Source organism: Leptidea sinapis, chromosome 8, assembly GCF_905404315.1.
Source record: "Leptidea sinapis chromosome 8, ilLepSina1.1, whole genome shotgun sequence".
In the NCBI taxonomy this organism is placed as follows: Eukaryota; Metazoa; Arthropoda; class Insecta; order Lepidoptera; family Pieridae; genus Leptidea; species Leptidea sinapis.
In genome coordinates this window covers 11796570-11811622 of record NC_066272.1, presented here as the reverse complement: position 1 = coordinate 11811622, position 15053 = coordinate 11796570, and the positions used below count along the sequence as shown (strand labels likewise).

At 35.1% G+C, this 15053-nt stretch overlaps 1 protein-coding gene across 1 annotated transcript; it reads left to right on the top strand.

Moving 5' to 3' along the window:
- Positions 1-4086: 4086 nt before the first annotated feature.
- Positions 4087-14826, top strand: LOC126965717 (odorant receptor 85c-like). Its single transcript, XM_050809468.1, has 9 exons — positions 4087-4354; positions 4752-4904; positions 7200-7382; positions 8225-8408; positions 9752-9848; positions 11749-11850; positions 13556-13644; positions 14625-14691; positions 14767-14826. Exons 1-9 carry the CDS (start codon positions 4087-4089, stop codon positions 14824-14826), a joined length of 1203 nt encoding a protein of 400 aa, XP_050665425.1.
- Positions 14827-15053: the final 227 nt, after the last annotated feature.

Below are 15053 nucleotides of genomic sequence, written 5' to 3'. Positions count from 1 at the left end.
GCCCAGTGCTCTGTGAACGGCTGGATCACTTGGCGTTGGGTAGAGACGTCGCTTCATTGTGTGTCTTCTACCGCATTTATCACGGGGAGTGTTCCGAAGAGCTGTTTAACCTGATTCCTGCCGCTGAATTCCACCTTCGCATGTCACGCCACAAATTAGGATATCATCCCCACCATCTGGATGTGTGGCGGTCCTCCACAGTGCGGTTTTCAAGGAGCTTTCTTCCTCGTACTACTAAGCTGTGGAATGAGTTTCCTTGTGCGGTGTGTCCGGGACGATACGACATGGGTACCTTCAAAAAAAGCGCATACACCTTCCTTAAAGGCCGGCAACGCTCTTGTGATTCCTCTGGTGTTGAAAGAGAATGTGGGCGGCGGTGATCACTTAACACCAGGTGACCCGTACGCTCGTTTGTCCTCCTATTCCATAAAAAAAAGGAAACTTTTTGTTACGTAGGAACTTTCGACTGGGTGAACCGATTTTGATAAATCTTTTTTTATTTGAAAGCTAGTGCTTCCCGTGTAGTTCCATTCCAATTTGGTCTAGATCTGACAATAAAAACCATGAGAAAACCATAAAAGTCTTAAATTTGCGATAAATTTACGAACAAAATTACGATTAACTCAATATCGCACCAACCGATTTCGATAATTCTAATAATTAGAAAGGATATATTTACTTCAAAGGTAGTTTGGTTAGGTTCTAACTATGGGATCCATGAGAAAGTAACGGAACTCTTCAATTCTTAGGAGCAAATTAACGATACTGGGCCGAATATTTTTTATGCTATCCGGATATTTGAGTCACCTACCGTAACGTTGTTATGGTCAAGTAATTGTCGTAATCAAATATGATAATCAATGGAACTCCTTAACAACTTACAGTAAAGGTGCGATTGTGGCAGAATTTCTAACTGTCTGTTATAAAATTGCAATGCGCTTACGTTCATTGCTGCATTGAAAAATTTAACAGATCTACACAAATTTAGACAATTTATTAGTTTGTGTAGTTAAGATTCACAAAAAATCTAAAAATAATTTTATTTTTAACAAAACAAATAACCGACTTCAAAACACTATTCCAAAACAATAGATATAAAACACTAAAACGTATAAAAATAATTACGTATTTTTATAGAATCTAATTAATTAATCTAATTCTAGTTACGATTATTGTTATTTTTGGAGTGTTCTTGTTGTGAAGTGAGTTGTTTCATTGTTAAATTTTTTCCATTAAAAAAAGATCATCGTTCCATCGGGCATACAAACAAAGTCAAAGCCAACGCAATCAACGGGCTATTCGGTGGCTTTGATCCTTCTACGGATCTCCTCAATTTGTGATTTGATCTCGCAATCAAACTCGGAACATAGCTCTCTCCATTGCCCTCTGAGCGACCATGAGCTTTCTCATAAGTCGATAGTTCGGCTTCAGTTTATACTCGTACCCAAATTAAAATGTAATTTAATTACGAATGTTAACTCCTAGCAATTTCATCTTTGGATTAGATAAAAACCAAAATGTAACCATATGATTTAAGTACCAATTTGTGGTTACAATTGTGCGGGTCGGAATTGGCGTTTATTAGCGATCCCATAAAGGCAGTTGCGACACGTATTTAGTGGTGACTGGCAGCAACTAGCACGACGCGCTCAACTTAATCGTCGTAACGGTGGCAACTGTAAACTTTACCACGGAACACGGCACGCGCACGCGGCCTTCGTGCTAAATTTGCCGAAACACCAGTAAATGTTAACCAGCGGGAAATTACTGTCATACGCGTTTCATTAATTGCGTCGTATCTGCTAACGATGTACCCGTGTTCTCCAAAAAATATTGCGGACTGTCATAGTCGTTTCATAACTGCGTATTGTATTCTTTTAAAGATATGTGTAAAGCATACAAGATATATTATGTATAAAGAATACTATGTATACAGGGTGTCCCAAAGTTATGGGACATGAAGGGAAATTACCTTAAATATCGAAGATAGGCTATTTTACTGAAAGAAGACTTTATGTTATTTTAAAAGTTAGTAATTCTGGATTCAAAGATTTTGTGTAGCATATCTTTCACGTATCTCATAAGAAGAAATCTAATGGTGTAAGGTACGGGGAGCTGGCCGGCCATCTAATCGGTCCATTCGTACCAATCCAAGTAGTCATTAACAAAAACATTTCCATTTTAAAATACTATGTATGTTACTTAAGAAGAGTTATTAGTTTTTGGCCATTCTTTCGATTGGCATAAATGTAGGGGTGTTTTTTTTACATGTCAGTCAGTTCGATTCCCAGACGAGGCAAGTAATTTTTAGAAAATCTTTGAATACAGAAGTACTAACTTTTAAAAATAAGATAAAGTCTTTTTTCAGTAAAATAGCCTATCTTCGATATTTAAGGTACTTTCCCTTCATGTCCCATAACTTTGGGATCGCTATCGATCGTTATCGCTATGTAATTCTGTTTCAGAAATAAATGATGAAAAAAAAATAATTATAATAATCAAGGCGATTGTAAAAGTGCGAAAAAGTTTTTTTAAGTCAATTATTGAGTGAAGAAAGAATGACGCATCAAATATATAAGGCAAGTGTGTGTGGGCAAGCCGGTCGCGGGAGACCTCGTAGAACATTCGTCGACCAAATTGGGGACGTTTTGCGAGAAATTAAGGTCCGAATCAAGCAACCGGCGAGCATGTATGAAAAGAGTAATGAATGTAGAGGAAGCGCGTGAGGTTTGTAAGGTGGCATTCTATTGTGTCTGTCTACCCTGACCGGAATAAGGTGTGAGTGTATGTATGTAAAAGTGCATAATTTTTTTACACATTTCCAAAACTTCAAGAACTTCAACGTGCTATAAATTAAATAATATAATAATATCACCATCTGGATGTGTGGCGGTCCTCCACAGTGCGATTTTCAAGGAGCTTTCTTCCACGTACTACAAAGCTGTGGAATGAAGTTCCTTGTGCGGTGTTTCCGGGACGATAAGACATACCATACCTTTAAAAAGCGCGTACACCTTCCTTAAAGGCCGGCAACGCTCCTGTGATTCCTCTGGTGTTGCAAGAGATTGTGGGCGGCGGTGATCACTTAAGAACAGGTGACCCGTACGCTTGTTTGTCCTCCTATTCCATAAAAAAAAATATAATAGCAAAAGGCACTTTGCTCTCGAACAATTAGATATATATATATATATACATATATATGTATATATACATATATACATATATAAATGTGTATATATATATATATATATATATACATGTATTTGAAATTTCCATTTAAATCATCATCATCAGCCGGAATACGTCCACTGCTGGACAAAGGCCTCCCCCAAAGATTTCCACGACGATCGGTCCTGCGCTGCCCTCATCCAACGTATTCCAGCGATCTTGACCAGATCGTCGATCCATCTTTTGGGGAGCCTACCAACACTGCGTTTTTCAGTACGTGGTCGCCATTCGAGGATTTTACTGCCCCAACGGCCATCTGTCCGTCAAACGACGTGCCCTGCCCACTGCCACTTCAGTTTCGCAATCGTTTTGACTATGTCGGTTACTTTGGTTCTCCTACGGATCTCTTCATTCCTGATTCTTTCTCGCAGGGAAACTCCATAGCATAGCCCTCTCCATTGCCCTCTGACCGACCATGAGCTTTCTCAAAAGGCCCATAGTAAGCGACCACGTCTGCGTACCGTAAGTCATCACTGGCAACACACACTGGTTGAAAACCTTCGTCTTCAGGCACTGTGGTATTGGGACGAGAAGATTTTACGGAGCTTACCGAACGCTGCCCATCCGAGTTTACGAGTGACCTCTTTCTCCAAATTAAATAATGAAAAGCCATTTAAATATTGAATTGAAAACTTTTATAACTTAGAGGTGGAGTAAATCAATCAACCTGTATAATTTAAACTTCCAATATTTAAATTGAAGTGTTAAATATTCTTCATTGACGCCCATTTTACTCACTTTAATATAGTTTAATCTAGAGTGTGATAAAATTTAAATATTTATTATGCATACTGTTAACGTTCTTCCCAAATTTATCTTTTGACATTACGCCATCCGAACCAATATCGAATAGTCATAATGGAAAGGCAACGGGCGTTGGCAAAAGAGGAAATTGAGTCATCGTTAAGGCTTAGTACATTTTGTATGCGACGTATTGGATTTTCATTTGATAGGTCAAAGTCCGTGAAATCAAATCTATGGCAGACATTTCTCTTCACTGCGTCCATTTTAAGTATTTGTTATCACGTTTTAAGCGAAATAATTTTTATAATACTCAGTATTGCTAAATCACCAAACGTTGAAGATATTGTTCCTCTATTTCACACGACTGGATATGGAGTTTTGAGTAAATATGGCATACTATGTTATGATATATATATTAATTAGTATTTGAATTGTTAAAAACTTTTGTGTGGTAAGGTATATATATATATATATATATATATATATATACTATAACATAAATGACTTTCTTAATGATGCCACAGACTGGGAATAGAGCGAACGCCCTCAGGCTATTACATAGTAAATATTAATGTACGATTTTACATTTGTAACCATATTTTTATTTAAAAAAAAAAAGAAGCCCGCTGAGTTTGTTGTGCCCGTTCTTCTCAAATCTGAGAAATTTTTTACTTTCAATAAGTGATTTTTTATCCTATTTTGAATAAAAAATTTTGAATTTGAATTCAATACAGTTGAAAATTTACATACAATAATTTAATGAAATTTCATTGTTTTAGGTATTGCAAAGGTGTTTGCTTTATGGTATAAGAAAACAGTGTTTCGTCGGTTATTAAATGAATTGGAGGTTATTTGGCCCGTAATTCCAAACCATAATGCTGCGAAGACTATAAAAGAACAAAGTTTGAATGCATTGTATATTGTACACTCATGTAAGTTATATTTCTCGAAGCTAAATTACAGTAAGATCTGTTTTTTAATGACAATAAGGGACGAGACGAGCAGGACGATCAGCTGATGGTAATTGATACGCCCTGCCCATTACAATCCAGTGCCGGATTCTTGAAAAACCTAAAAATTCTGAGCGGCACTACAAAGATATAAGATGAGAAGTCTCATTTGCCCTTCAGACTGAAACACAATAATGCTTACACATTACTGCTTCATGGCAGAAATAGGCATCGTTGTGGTACCGATACTCTAGCCGGCTTCCTGTTCAAAGTATTCCCATTGATAAGTATGAAGAAAGAACTAAGTAAATGTTAGTACTGCTAGCAGACCTGTTCCCGCCGAAATGACGGTTCACTTGTACAGTTCTGTTGTGGTTGAAGGAAATTTTTGTCGGTATAAAAGTTAATACAAGCACTTCTAAGGAAAGTTCAACTTAGTCGCAGGCCTACGTTTTACGCGGATTTATGTGTCAATATTGGTTGAAATTTTATATTAGTTAACAGTGAATTGATTAAAAAACACTGTATGCATGTAATCCTTACGCGCCATTGAAGTGAAACTTAATAATAATTAACTTTAGGAATAGTTTTTCGCGGCGGCCATTTTGGATTTCAACAATGATTCCAAATTCGTTCTCTGCACCCACAAAAACTTCGGATACGATATCCATATTGTTGAAATCATAATTTTGCGCGGCGGCCATCTTGGATTATAAAAATGATCCCAAATTCGTTCTCTGAACCTCGAGAACCTCGGATAGGATATCCATATTATTGAAATCATAATGCCGCGGCGGCCAAATTAATAGTTTTATATATAATAGCTGGCAGCGGCGCCTCTATCGTCTCGCTTTTTCGTTTCATCGAGTTTCAAATCACAACGATTCTAAAGAAGTTTCACTTCAAAAATCGATATTTATATTGGTTGAAATTATTAGTTAATATTATTTGTCAAGTACGAGATTTGGTTGTTGGTAGATGTTAATAAAGTTGAATATTTTATCCTATTGTAGCATATCATATAGATGTTAATAGGTACAATTAAATGAACTTTCATTCCGTTTTGGCATTTTAACGAACTTAACTTCATTATAAAACAAGGACTTGATCAAAAATTAAACAATAACTAGTCTGATCGCACTATAGTTGTTTGCTGAAAATATCATTTCACATTGTTTCGAATAAACATATCGCATACAGCAACTGAGCAATTAAAACACTATTGTGGCTACAACTGTATTAATGTGGCTATTACTACCATTCTAAAATAAGGGTGACAATAGAATGAAGTTAATATCATAGGTAAAGGTATATAGGTACTTAGTACGCGCCTGCCTGCGCGCAGTTTTCAAATTTTTTTTCACGTTTTCAAACTCTGCCAGCAGACAGGCGCGGATGACTTCGATAAAGTTAATTTGTTTTTGAATATGATGGTTGATTTTAAATATTAGTTAAATTTAATGTTTGATAGTAATATCATCGACCGTCTAATCGATAGACGCCAAATAAAGACAAAATGTATTCATATACCACATTTGTGAAACAGATCATAAATCAATCCGCTGTTGCCAGTAGCGACTATGACATTATGTTATTGTGATCATTCCCTGACCAATAATCATCCAGTATTTCGCGTCCGCTCACCTCAAATGATTGACTGAATTGTTTGCATTGTTAATTATATGTATAAGGCCTTGTTCACCTAATACATATAACAGTGGCACGTTTGCCTTTCAGTCTTTCTTCTTTCTCACTCACTGTGCCACACATACTCTTTCTCTATCGCTATGTAAGTTTTTTTTGCGACGATTTAGTCTAATGTGGATTTTTTTTATGGAATAGGAGGACAAACGAGCGTACGGGTCACCTGGTGTTAAGTGATCACCGCCGCCCACATTCTCTTGCAACACCAGAGGAACCACAAGAGCGTTGCCGGCCTTTAAGGAAGGTGTACGCGCTTTTTTTGAAGGTACCCATGTCGTATCGTCCCGGAAACACCGCACAAGGAAGCTCATTCCACAGCTTTGTAGTACGTGGGAGATAGCTCCTTGAAAACCGCACTGTGGTGGACCGCCACACATCCAGATGGTGGGGATGATATCGTAACTTGTGGCGTGTCGTGCGAAGGTGGAATTCGGCGGCAGGAATAAGGATAAACAGCTCTTCGGAACAGTGGATTATTTCGCTATATGTTCCGATGTTATGACACATACATTATTATATGAACTATAGGCTGTTTAAAATTATATTTTTAGTTTATAATTTTAATGTTTTTAGGGTACTTTGCAATGAACATTTGCGGAGTATGGTTCTATAACTTGACACCTTTGGGAGTATATTTTTATAAAAAATTCGTTGGTATTAATGCACCACTTGGTACAATCTGGTCTTCGTGGTACCCGTTCGATAAGGAACAGTCGCTGGCTCACGCAATGGTTTATTGTTTCGAAATATTTGCTGGTAAGATCATTATATATGGGACTTTAATATTATTTAGTTAATGAAAGCACACATTTCATTAGTAAGCAATATCGTAGTATTTTAGTAATATAGTAATATTGAAATAGAACTGTTTTTTGTCTCGCATTTTTAAATTTGGACAGATTATTTTTGTTCTAATATTGATAAATAATTTGACACTTTATTTTTGAAGTTGCAATTTTGTCATTTTATGAAAAAAGCTACAGAACCTGATAACTCAAAAATGGTTCAATTATGCATTGTGCATATGGGGGTTAAAACTATAGCAAATAGTCGAATATATCCTGTCGAGTATATCTCCACCATCTGGATGCGTGGCGTTCCTCCACAGTGCGATTTTACAATAACATTTTTCCACGTACAACCAAGCTGTGTTCCGTGTGCGGTGTTTCCCGGACAATGGCAACGCTCCTGTGAATCCTCTGATGTTACAAGAGAATGTGGGCGGTGATCACTTAACATCAGGTGACCCGAACGCTCGTTTTTTTAAATGAAAATAAGAGACGAGACGAGCAGAACGTTCAGCTGATGGCAATTGATACGCCCTGCCCATTACAATGCAGTACCGCTCAGGATTCTTGAAAAACCCAAAAATTCTGAGCAGCACTAAAAAGACATAAGATGTTAAGTCTCATTTTCCCAGTAATTTCACTACCTACGGCGCCCTTCGGACCGAAATACAGTAATGTTTACACGCAGTAGCTTCACGGCAGAAATAGGCGCCGTTGTGGTACCCATAATCTAGCCGGAATCCTGTGCAAAGGAGTCTCTTACTCGTTGCTCCTTCTCCTCCTCTTGATAATCTTAAACTTCACTTAAAGGTCAAACGTGCGTCTGGATCATGGTATGCACAGATTTGTTATTTTCTGGAATGGCCAGCCACCTGGTGTTATTGCTACAAATTTTGGGTCGTGAGCTCGAATCATTCGCTGCTATTGAAAAATTCGAAACAGCACATTATCAGGACCTCCTATCAATAATTAAGCTGCATCAACGACTTATAAGGTACGTACATACCAGTGTATGGTTTTTTTTTCAGTTCATAATAATTATAGAGGTGGTATAATGTGTGGTAAAGGTTACTATAACATTAATGACCTTCTTAATGATACCACTGATTGGCAATAGAGCGACCGCCCACAGGCTATTAAAAATATTTTTTTTTGTACGATTTTATAGTGTAACCATTTTTTTTATAAAAAAAGAAGCCTGCTGAGTTTGTTGCATCCGTTCTTCTCAGGTCTGAGGATACCTTTATGAATGGGTGGTAGTTTTTTACTTTAAATAAGTGATATTATATCATATTGATAGGTTTTAAGTTGGTGCCAAGCCCTAAACAAAATAAAACTTAATATTATAAACAGCTTACGTACTGTTATTATTAAGGATGTGTGGCCACGCGTGTCTGTCCGCTTGTGTTGTTTTCTTCTAGACAAAGCTATCCCGCTCAAAGTCACGCGTGGCGAGTGTAGGTACCTACTATTATATTTGGCTTGGTACCGACTTCAAAGCTATCAATATATAGCACTTATAAATAATAGTATCTTATTAATATTAAAGGTAAAGGTTTGCATAAGAGGTGTAATAAATTAAATTTTTAGTTAGTTACTTTTCAGTTATTGAAGTCGGTTTTTATAAACGTAGTTTTTTTTTCTTATTAAAAATAAATAAACAAAGAATAGTATTTTAGTATTTCTAGCTTACTTCTGTAAGCTATAACGCTCACAACGTTACAACTTATAACTCTTGTTTTTACGTATTCTAATCTAAATGATTTACTTTTTTGACTTACTCGTGACAAGGCGTTGACTATTTATTTGACGTGTGAGTATTTTTGTTGCATCACTTTACATAATATATTGTAACTTAAATGATTTATATAAAGATGAAGCTTGTAATGCTGATTTAAAAGAGTGGCAATGAGTGTCTTGCCACTTCTTCTCATTAAAGCTCAACCCTTGTAGAAATGGCGGTAGATTTGAAAAGAAAAGAAATTTTCTAACAATTATTCATTCAGTTTAATTTAAATTAATAATAAGTCTACCTGTATACAGGGCTTAAGTTGCAGAATAAATGATTTTTCTTTATTTCTATAAGTGTCATTTCCCTGAACTATGTGAATAAAGTGATTTTTTTTTTTGATTTAAACTGATTTCACGGACTCAGTGGTGATATCTGTTATATAACTATAAGAAACAACGTTATTCCAAATTGTTATAGTAATTTGTTCTTCACTTTGATTTTCAATATGAATTGTGCATAGGGTACATCTTATCATTAAAAAAAAATTTGGAAAAACTCAGGAACTATAAAAGCATAGCTAGAATATATAATATTTTTCTTTTCAGATATTGTAAAGATTTAGGAGAGGCTTTTTCATTTGTCAATCTAGTAAACATTTCGTTGAGCTCTGTTAACATCTGCTGTGTGGTTTTTACAATTGTGGTAAGAATCATTATTTAACTAAATATAATCTCTATTCAACTCAAATCCCCAACGTCTATTACCTATATTTGGCGATGTTTTATAATTGTGATATTATTAGCTACTTTGCTTTTTAAATAAAGTATTTTTTCCCACCTGGATAAAAAGCTCGCTTTTAGCCCCCTGGTACGAGGGACAAAAGTCGCCTTGCCAGGAGAGAATCAGTCACTTCTTGCACAACGTGAGATAAGTAGGACATTGCCAACCGCGATAGTCACCCGAACCGAAGGCGAGAGCGATATTCCGTGGATGAGAATGACCTACTTTTCTCCTTTCTTTATACTATTCCTTTCTTTCCTTCTAGTTGTAGCTTCATCATGGTTACATAATGCTATTACTTGTGGCGACATCTTTGAACGGGTCGTTCCTTTCCTCAAAATATAGCACGGGAAGAGAATGGTACTTCATGTATTCATTATTAAACTTAATCCTTTCATGCTCGGACCGGCGCTGCTTGTGGTGCCCCGTCCAGTCGAGTCTGCTACTGAGAACTCTGCTTCTGTTGTTAATTTTAAGATTTTATACCTGGCCATAAATATTATTACATTTAAAAATGAATTATAACTTTAAAATTGGAACATGTCATTCTTTGAATGAATTGTTTAATTTTAATCTAATCAACTACCAGCTAACTCACACATAGACAAATCAATACTCACGCCTTAACGGGCTGTCTGATAACCTATATGCTAATATATTCAAAGTCTGTGTCCAAGATAAAATTCTTGTTAAGGTTTCATTACCAAGTATGATTCTTTCAGTATAAATAAGCACCGGGCCATAAAGCTTTATCCACACAAGCGTGGTTGACAACGAACGTTTCTGACTTCATCAGTGCTGAATACTGGCCGTCAACGTCCTAAATAATTATAGGGAGGAATTTCCCATGGAGGAATTTCCCATGGAGGAATTTCCCATGGAGGAATTTCCCATGGATGAATTTCCCGTGAAGGAAGTGCGTATTTCAACTGATAACTAACTGGCTTCAATGTTACGACTTTCTTAAGTCCAATGGAGATAATTTTGAATGAGTTTCATATAATATGTAATGCTACAAATTCTTCTATTAATTTATATGCTACATACACAGATATACAGGATACAGTAATACATGTTATGTGTAATAGAAAAATAAAGATCTTTTCCTTGTAACAATATTTATGGCAAAACTAGGTTTTTTCTTAGAAACTATTTCACATGTAAATTTATTGAGTTAGGCGTTACTTTGCGGAAATCCATAATTTTACAAATGATTTAGGTTTTCTTTAGTGTTAATTCCGCCAACATTTGTTTTTAAAACAAACGAGACAAAAGTCAGTCTCGTGCCAGGTTTGGCGAGACAACACGTCCTGAGGATGCCTCGTGTAGAGGCGAAACACGTGTCGAATTGTTTTAAAAACTAATGTTGGCGGAATTAACACTAAAGAAAACCTAAATCATTTGTATACTTCACATGTAGGTGAAAAGTTCGCATAATACCTACTTTTATTTATTTATTATAACTCTTTTGGAGTTTTCTGAGATTTATTTACTTTATTTAAGTATAATGTCGAAATATTTAACTAAAATGATATTGCATTAACTTACATTAACTCGATGAATCTGTAAACTTTGAAGAAATCGTGGAAAATTGTAATGTATGCGCATGCTTAGAAAAAGGGTTGATATTATATTATTAAAATTGCGAAATCGGTTATGGCTAAATAATGTACCAACGTACCTGAGATTTCTAGGCACGATGGTCTGCAGATGGTCTTTATTAAATAACTTTTAGTACATAACTCTATGCTAACTTCATGTGCCACATTTTGATCTGAACGAATAAATCAATTTTGATTTGATTTATATTTATTTGTTGCAGCTTCTGGAGCCGTTTGTTTCAATGAGCAATAAATTGTTTCTTGGATCTGCATTGATTCAAGTGGGCATGTTGTGTTGGTACGGAGAGAGCATCATTCAGGCGGTGGGTTTTTTCAATAATAAGTTGTTAAATACTAGGCATAGTCTGACGACTTAGTTAGTTATCAGGCATAGTTTGACGAATTAGTTAGTTAATCAGGCATAGTCTAATGATTAAGTTAGGTATCAGGCCTAGTCTGGCGATTTAGTTAGTTATCAGGCCTAGTCTGGCGATTAAGTTAGTTATCAGGCCTAGTCTGAAGATTTAGTTACTTATCAGGCATAGTTTGACGAATTAGTTAGTTATCAGGCATAGTCTGGCGATTTAGTTAGTTATCAGGCCTAGTCTGAAGATTTAGTTACTTATCAGGCGTAGTTTGACGAATTAGTTAGTTATCAGGCATAGTCTGGCGATTTAGTTAGTTATCAGTCCTAGTCTGAAGATTTAGTTACTTATCAGGCATAGTTTGACGAATTAGTTAGTTATCAGGCATAGTCTGGCGATTTAGTTAGTTATCAGGCCTAGTCTGAAGATTTTGTTACTTATCAGGCACAGTTTGACGAATTAGTTAGTTATCAGGCATAGTCTGGCGATTTAGTTAGTTACCAGGCCTAGTCTGAAGATTTAGTTACTTATCAGGCATAGTATGACGAATTAGTTAGTTATCAGGCCTAGTCTGGCGATTTAGTTAGTTATCAGGCCTAGTCTGAAGATTTAGTTACTTATCAGGCATAGTTTGACGAATTAGTTAGTTATCAGGCATAGTCTGGTGATTTAGTTAGTTATCAGGCCTAGTCTGAAGATTTTGTTACTTATCAGGCACAGTTTGACGAATTAGTTAGTTATCAGGCATAGTCTGGCGATTTAGTTAGTTACCAGGCCTAGTCTGAAGATTTAGTTACTTATCAGGCATAGTATGACGAATTAGTTAGTTATCAGGCCTAGTCTGGCGATTTAGTTAGTTATCAGGCCTAGTCTGAAGATTTAGTTACTTATCAGGCATAGTTTGACGAATTAGTTAGTTATCAGGCATAGTCTGGTGATTTAGTTAGTTATCAGGCCTAGTATGAAGATTTAGTTACTTATCAGGAATAGTTTGACGAATTAGTTAGTTATCAGGCCTAGTCTGACGATTTAGTTAATTATCAGGCATAGTTTGACGTTAATTCGTCAAAACAAAGCAAAAAATTGACTCACAAGTGCAACTCGCCCATTAAAAGGTCTTCAAAAAATGTCCGAGCGGCGTTGTGTATACATATTTATACGTATATAAGTATATTAAACTTATACAGATAATATTAAAACATTCATTCAAATTAAGACCGTATTTCGTGGCAGTAATGTTCAAAGTCTATTTGTATACGCTCATTAGAATTAAAGTTTGGAGATCTATTATAGTGCAAAAGAGACGGACGCGAATACGAGGCAAGAACATTTTTACTATAGCAATATAAATGTAGGTAAATATTTATCGAAATGATTAAAAACGTTAAGTTAGTTACACAATATAAATACGACACTACATCCTTTGTTTGGATATGCTGGTATTTGGATATTTTGTCCATTGCATGGCGTTGTATTCAAAGCGCGGTCGAAACACAACTGAAGTTTTTACTTCAGTTGTGTTTCGACCGCGCTTCTCTACGTAATAGGCAGAGTTTTGCTTCAGACAATAATTTTTGAGCGTGATTGTGAGTCTAGCTGTTTATTGTACATCAATTGTGTCAAAATTATGTTTTGATTTGATCATAATTATTATCTCTTGTAGAACGCTAGTATTGCGATAGCTGCATACAACAGCAAATGGTATAAAGTCAGTCCAAGATGCAGACGTTGCATACTCTTTGTCATAAGAAGGTGAGCTAAAAAATTTAAGTTAAAAATAATTATTGCATGTCACGAAAATACATTAAAACCATACGGATTCGAAGGCATTGTTAAATTGCCATTTTAATTAAGAATAATTCAAAATAAGGGTATTCAAATACTATAATTTCTCTATTTACGTAAAATTTATATTCTTTACATTTATATCATTATTTACAAAGAAGAAATTGTTTTAATTATTATAATAAAACATGAAACCAAAACTTCATCTCCTAATCCGAAATTAGGAAATATTGTTTGACTTATGAAATCAGTATCACTTGACATATTCACTTAAGTCAATAAAATTACACTTATGAATGTCAAAAGTTGTACTTTTTACCAAGTGATACAACAAAATTACTCAAGTGTCAAATAGTCAATGCCTTACACGAATAAGTTGAAGAGCGAATCTTAATCTATCTATCTATATATATAAAAATGAATTGCTGTTCGTTAGTCTCGCTAAAAATCGAAAATGGCTGGACCGATTTGGCTAATTTTGGTCTTGAATTATTTGTGGAAGTCCAGAGAAGGTTTAAAAGGTGAATAAATATGAAAATGCTCGGAACTAAATAAAAACAACAATTTCATTTTTCCTTTGATGTGTCCCCGTCGTGCAGAAATCAATTTGAAAGAATAGTTTAAAATGAATAACTTATTTGAATTTTTATATCTTTAACTTTCTCAGGAGGTAAAACAGAAACTTAATTTTAGCTAACTATAGTTGGTAGATTATTTACAATTGTTAACTCTCTATCAGATTATTTTTATCTTAATTGATAAGTTAATAAAGCTTCAAGAAATAAAGATTTTTATAAGTACTACGTGCTTAGTCATGTGTACGCAGACGAAGTCGCGGGTATCAGCTAGTTAATAGTAAAACATAAAATGAATTGGGTAGGTGACCGTAATATAGTGTTATAAAATATACTCTGTAATGAATAACAAAAATTTATAATTAATTGCAGAGCACAGAAACCAAATGCCTTTACCGCGATGAACTTTACCAATATATCCCTCGTTACATACACATCAGTAAGTAGTTTAACAAAAATTTAATTAAAATAAATTTGATAAGTGAACTATATTAAAGTTTTTTTTTTGTTACAGATAATGACCAGATCATATTCTTACTTTGCTCTTCTTTATACCATTTATAACAAAAACTAGTTAGCATATTGTAAAAAGCATTTAATAATATCAGTTTTTATATAATTTAAACTTCATTAGTTAATAATTACTTTAAACAATGCTAACACGAGATAGAGACAAATCGCTTATTAGCACTAATTAACCTGTCAATGATGGCGCGTGGCAAAAAATCGTATGAATGGTACCTATCTATAAATATATATAGGAAACTTATATATTGACTCATCACTAGAACCATAAAGCGT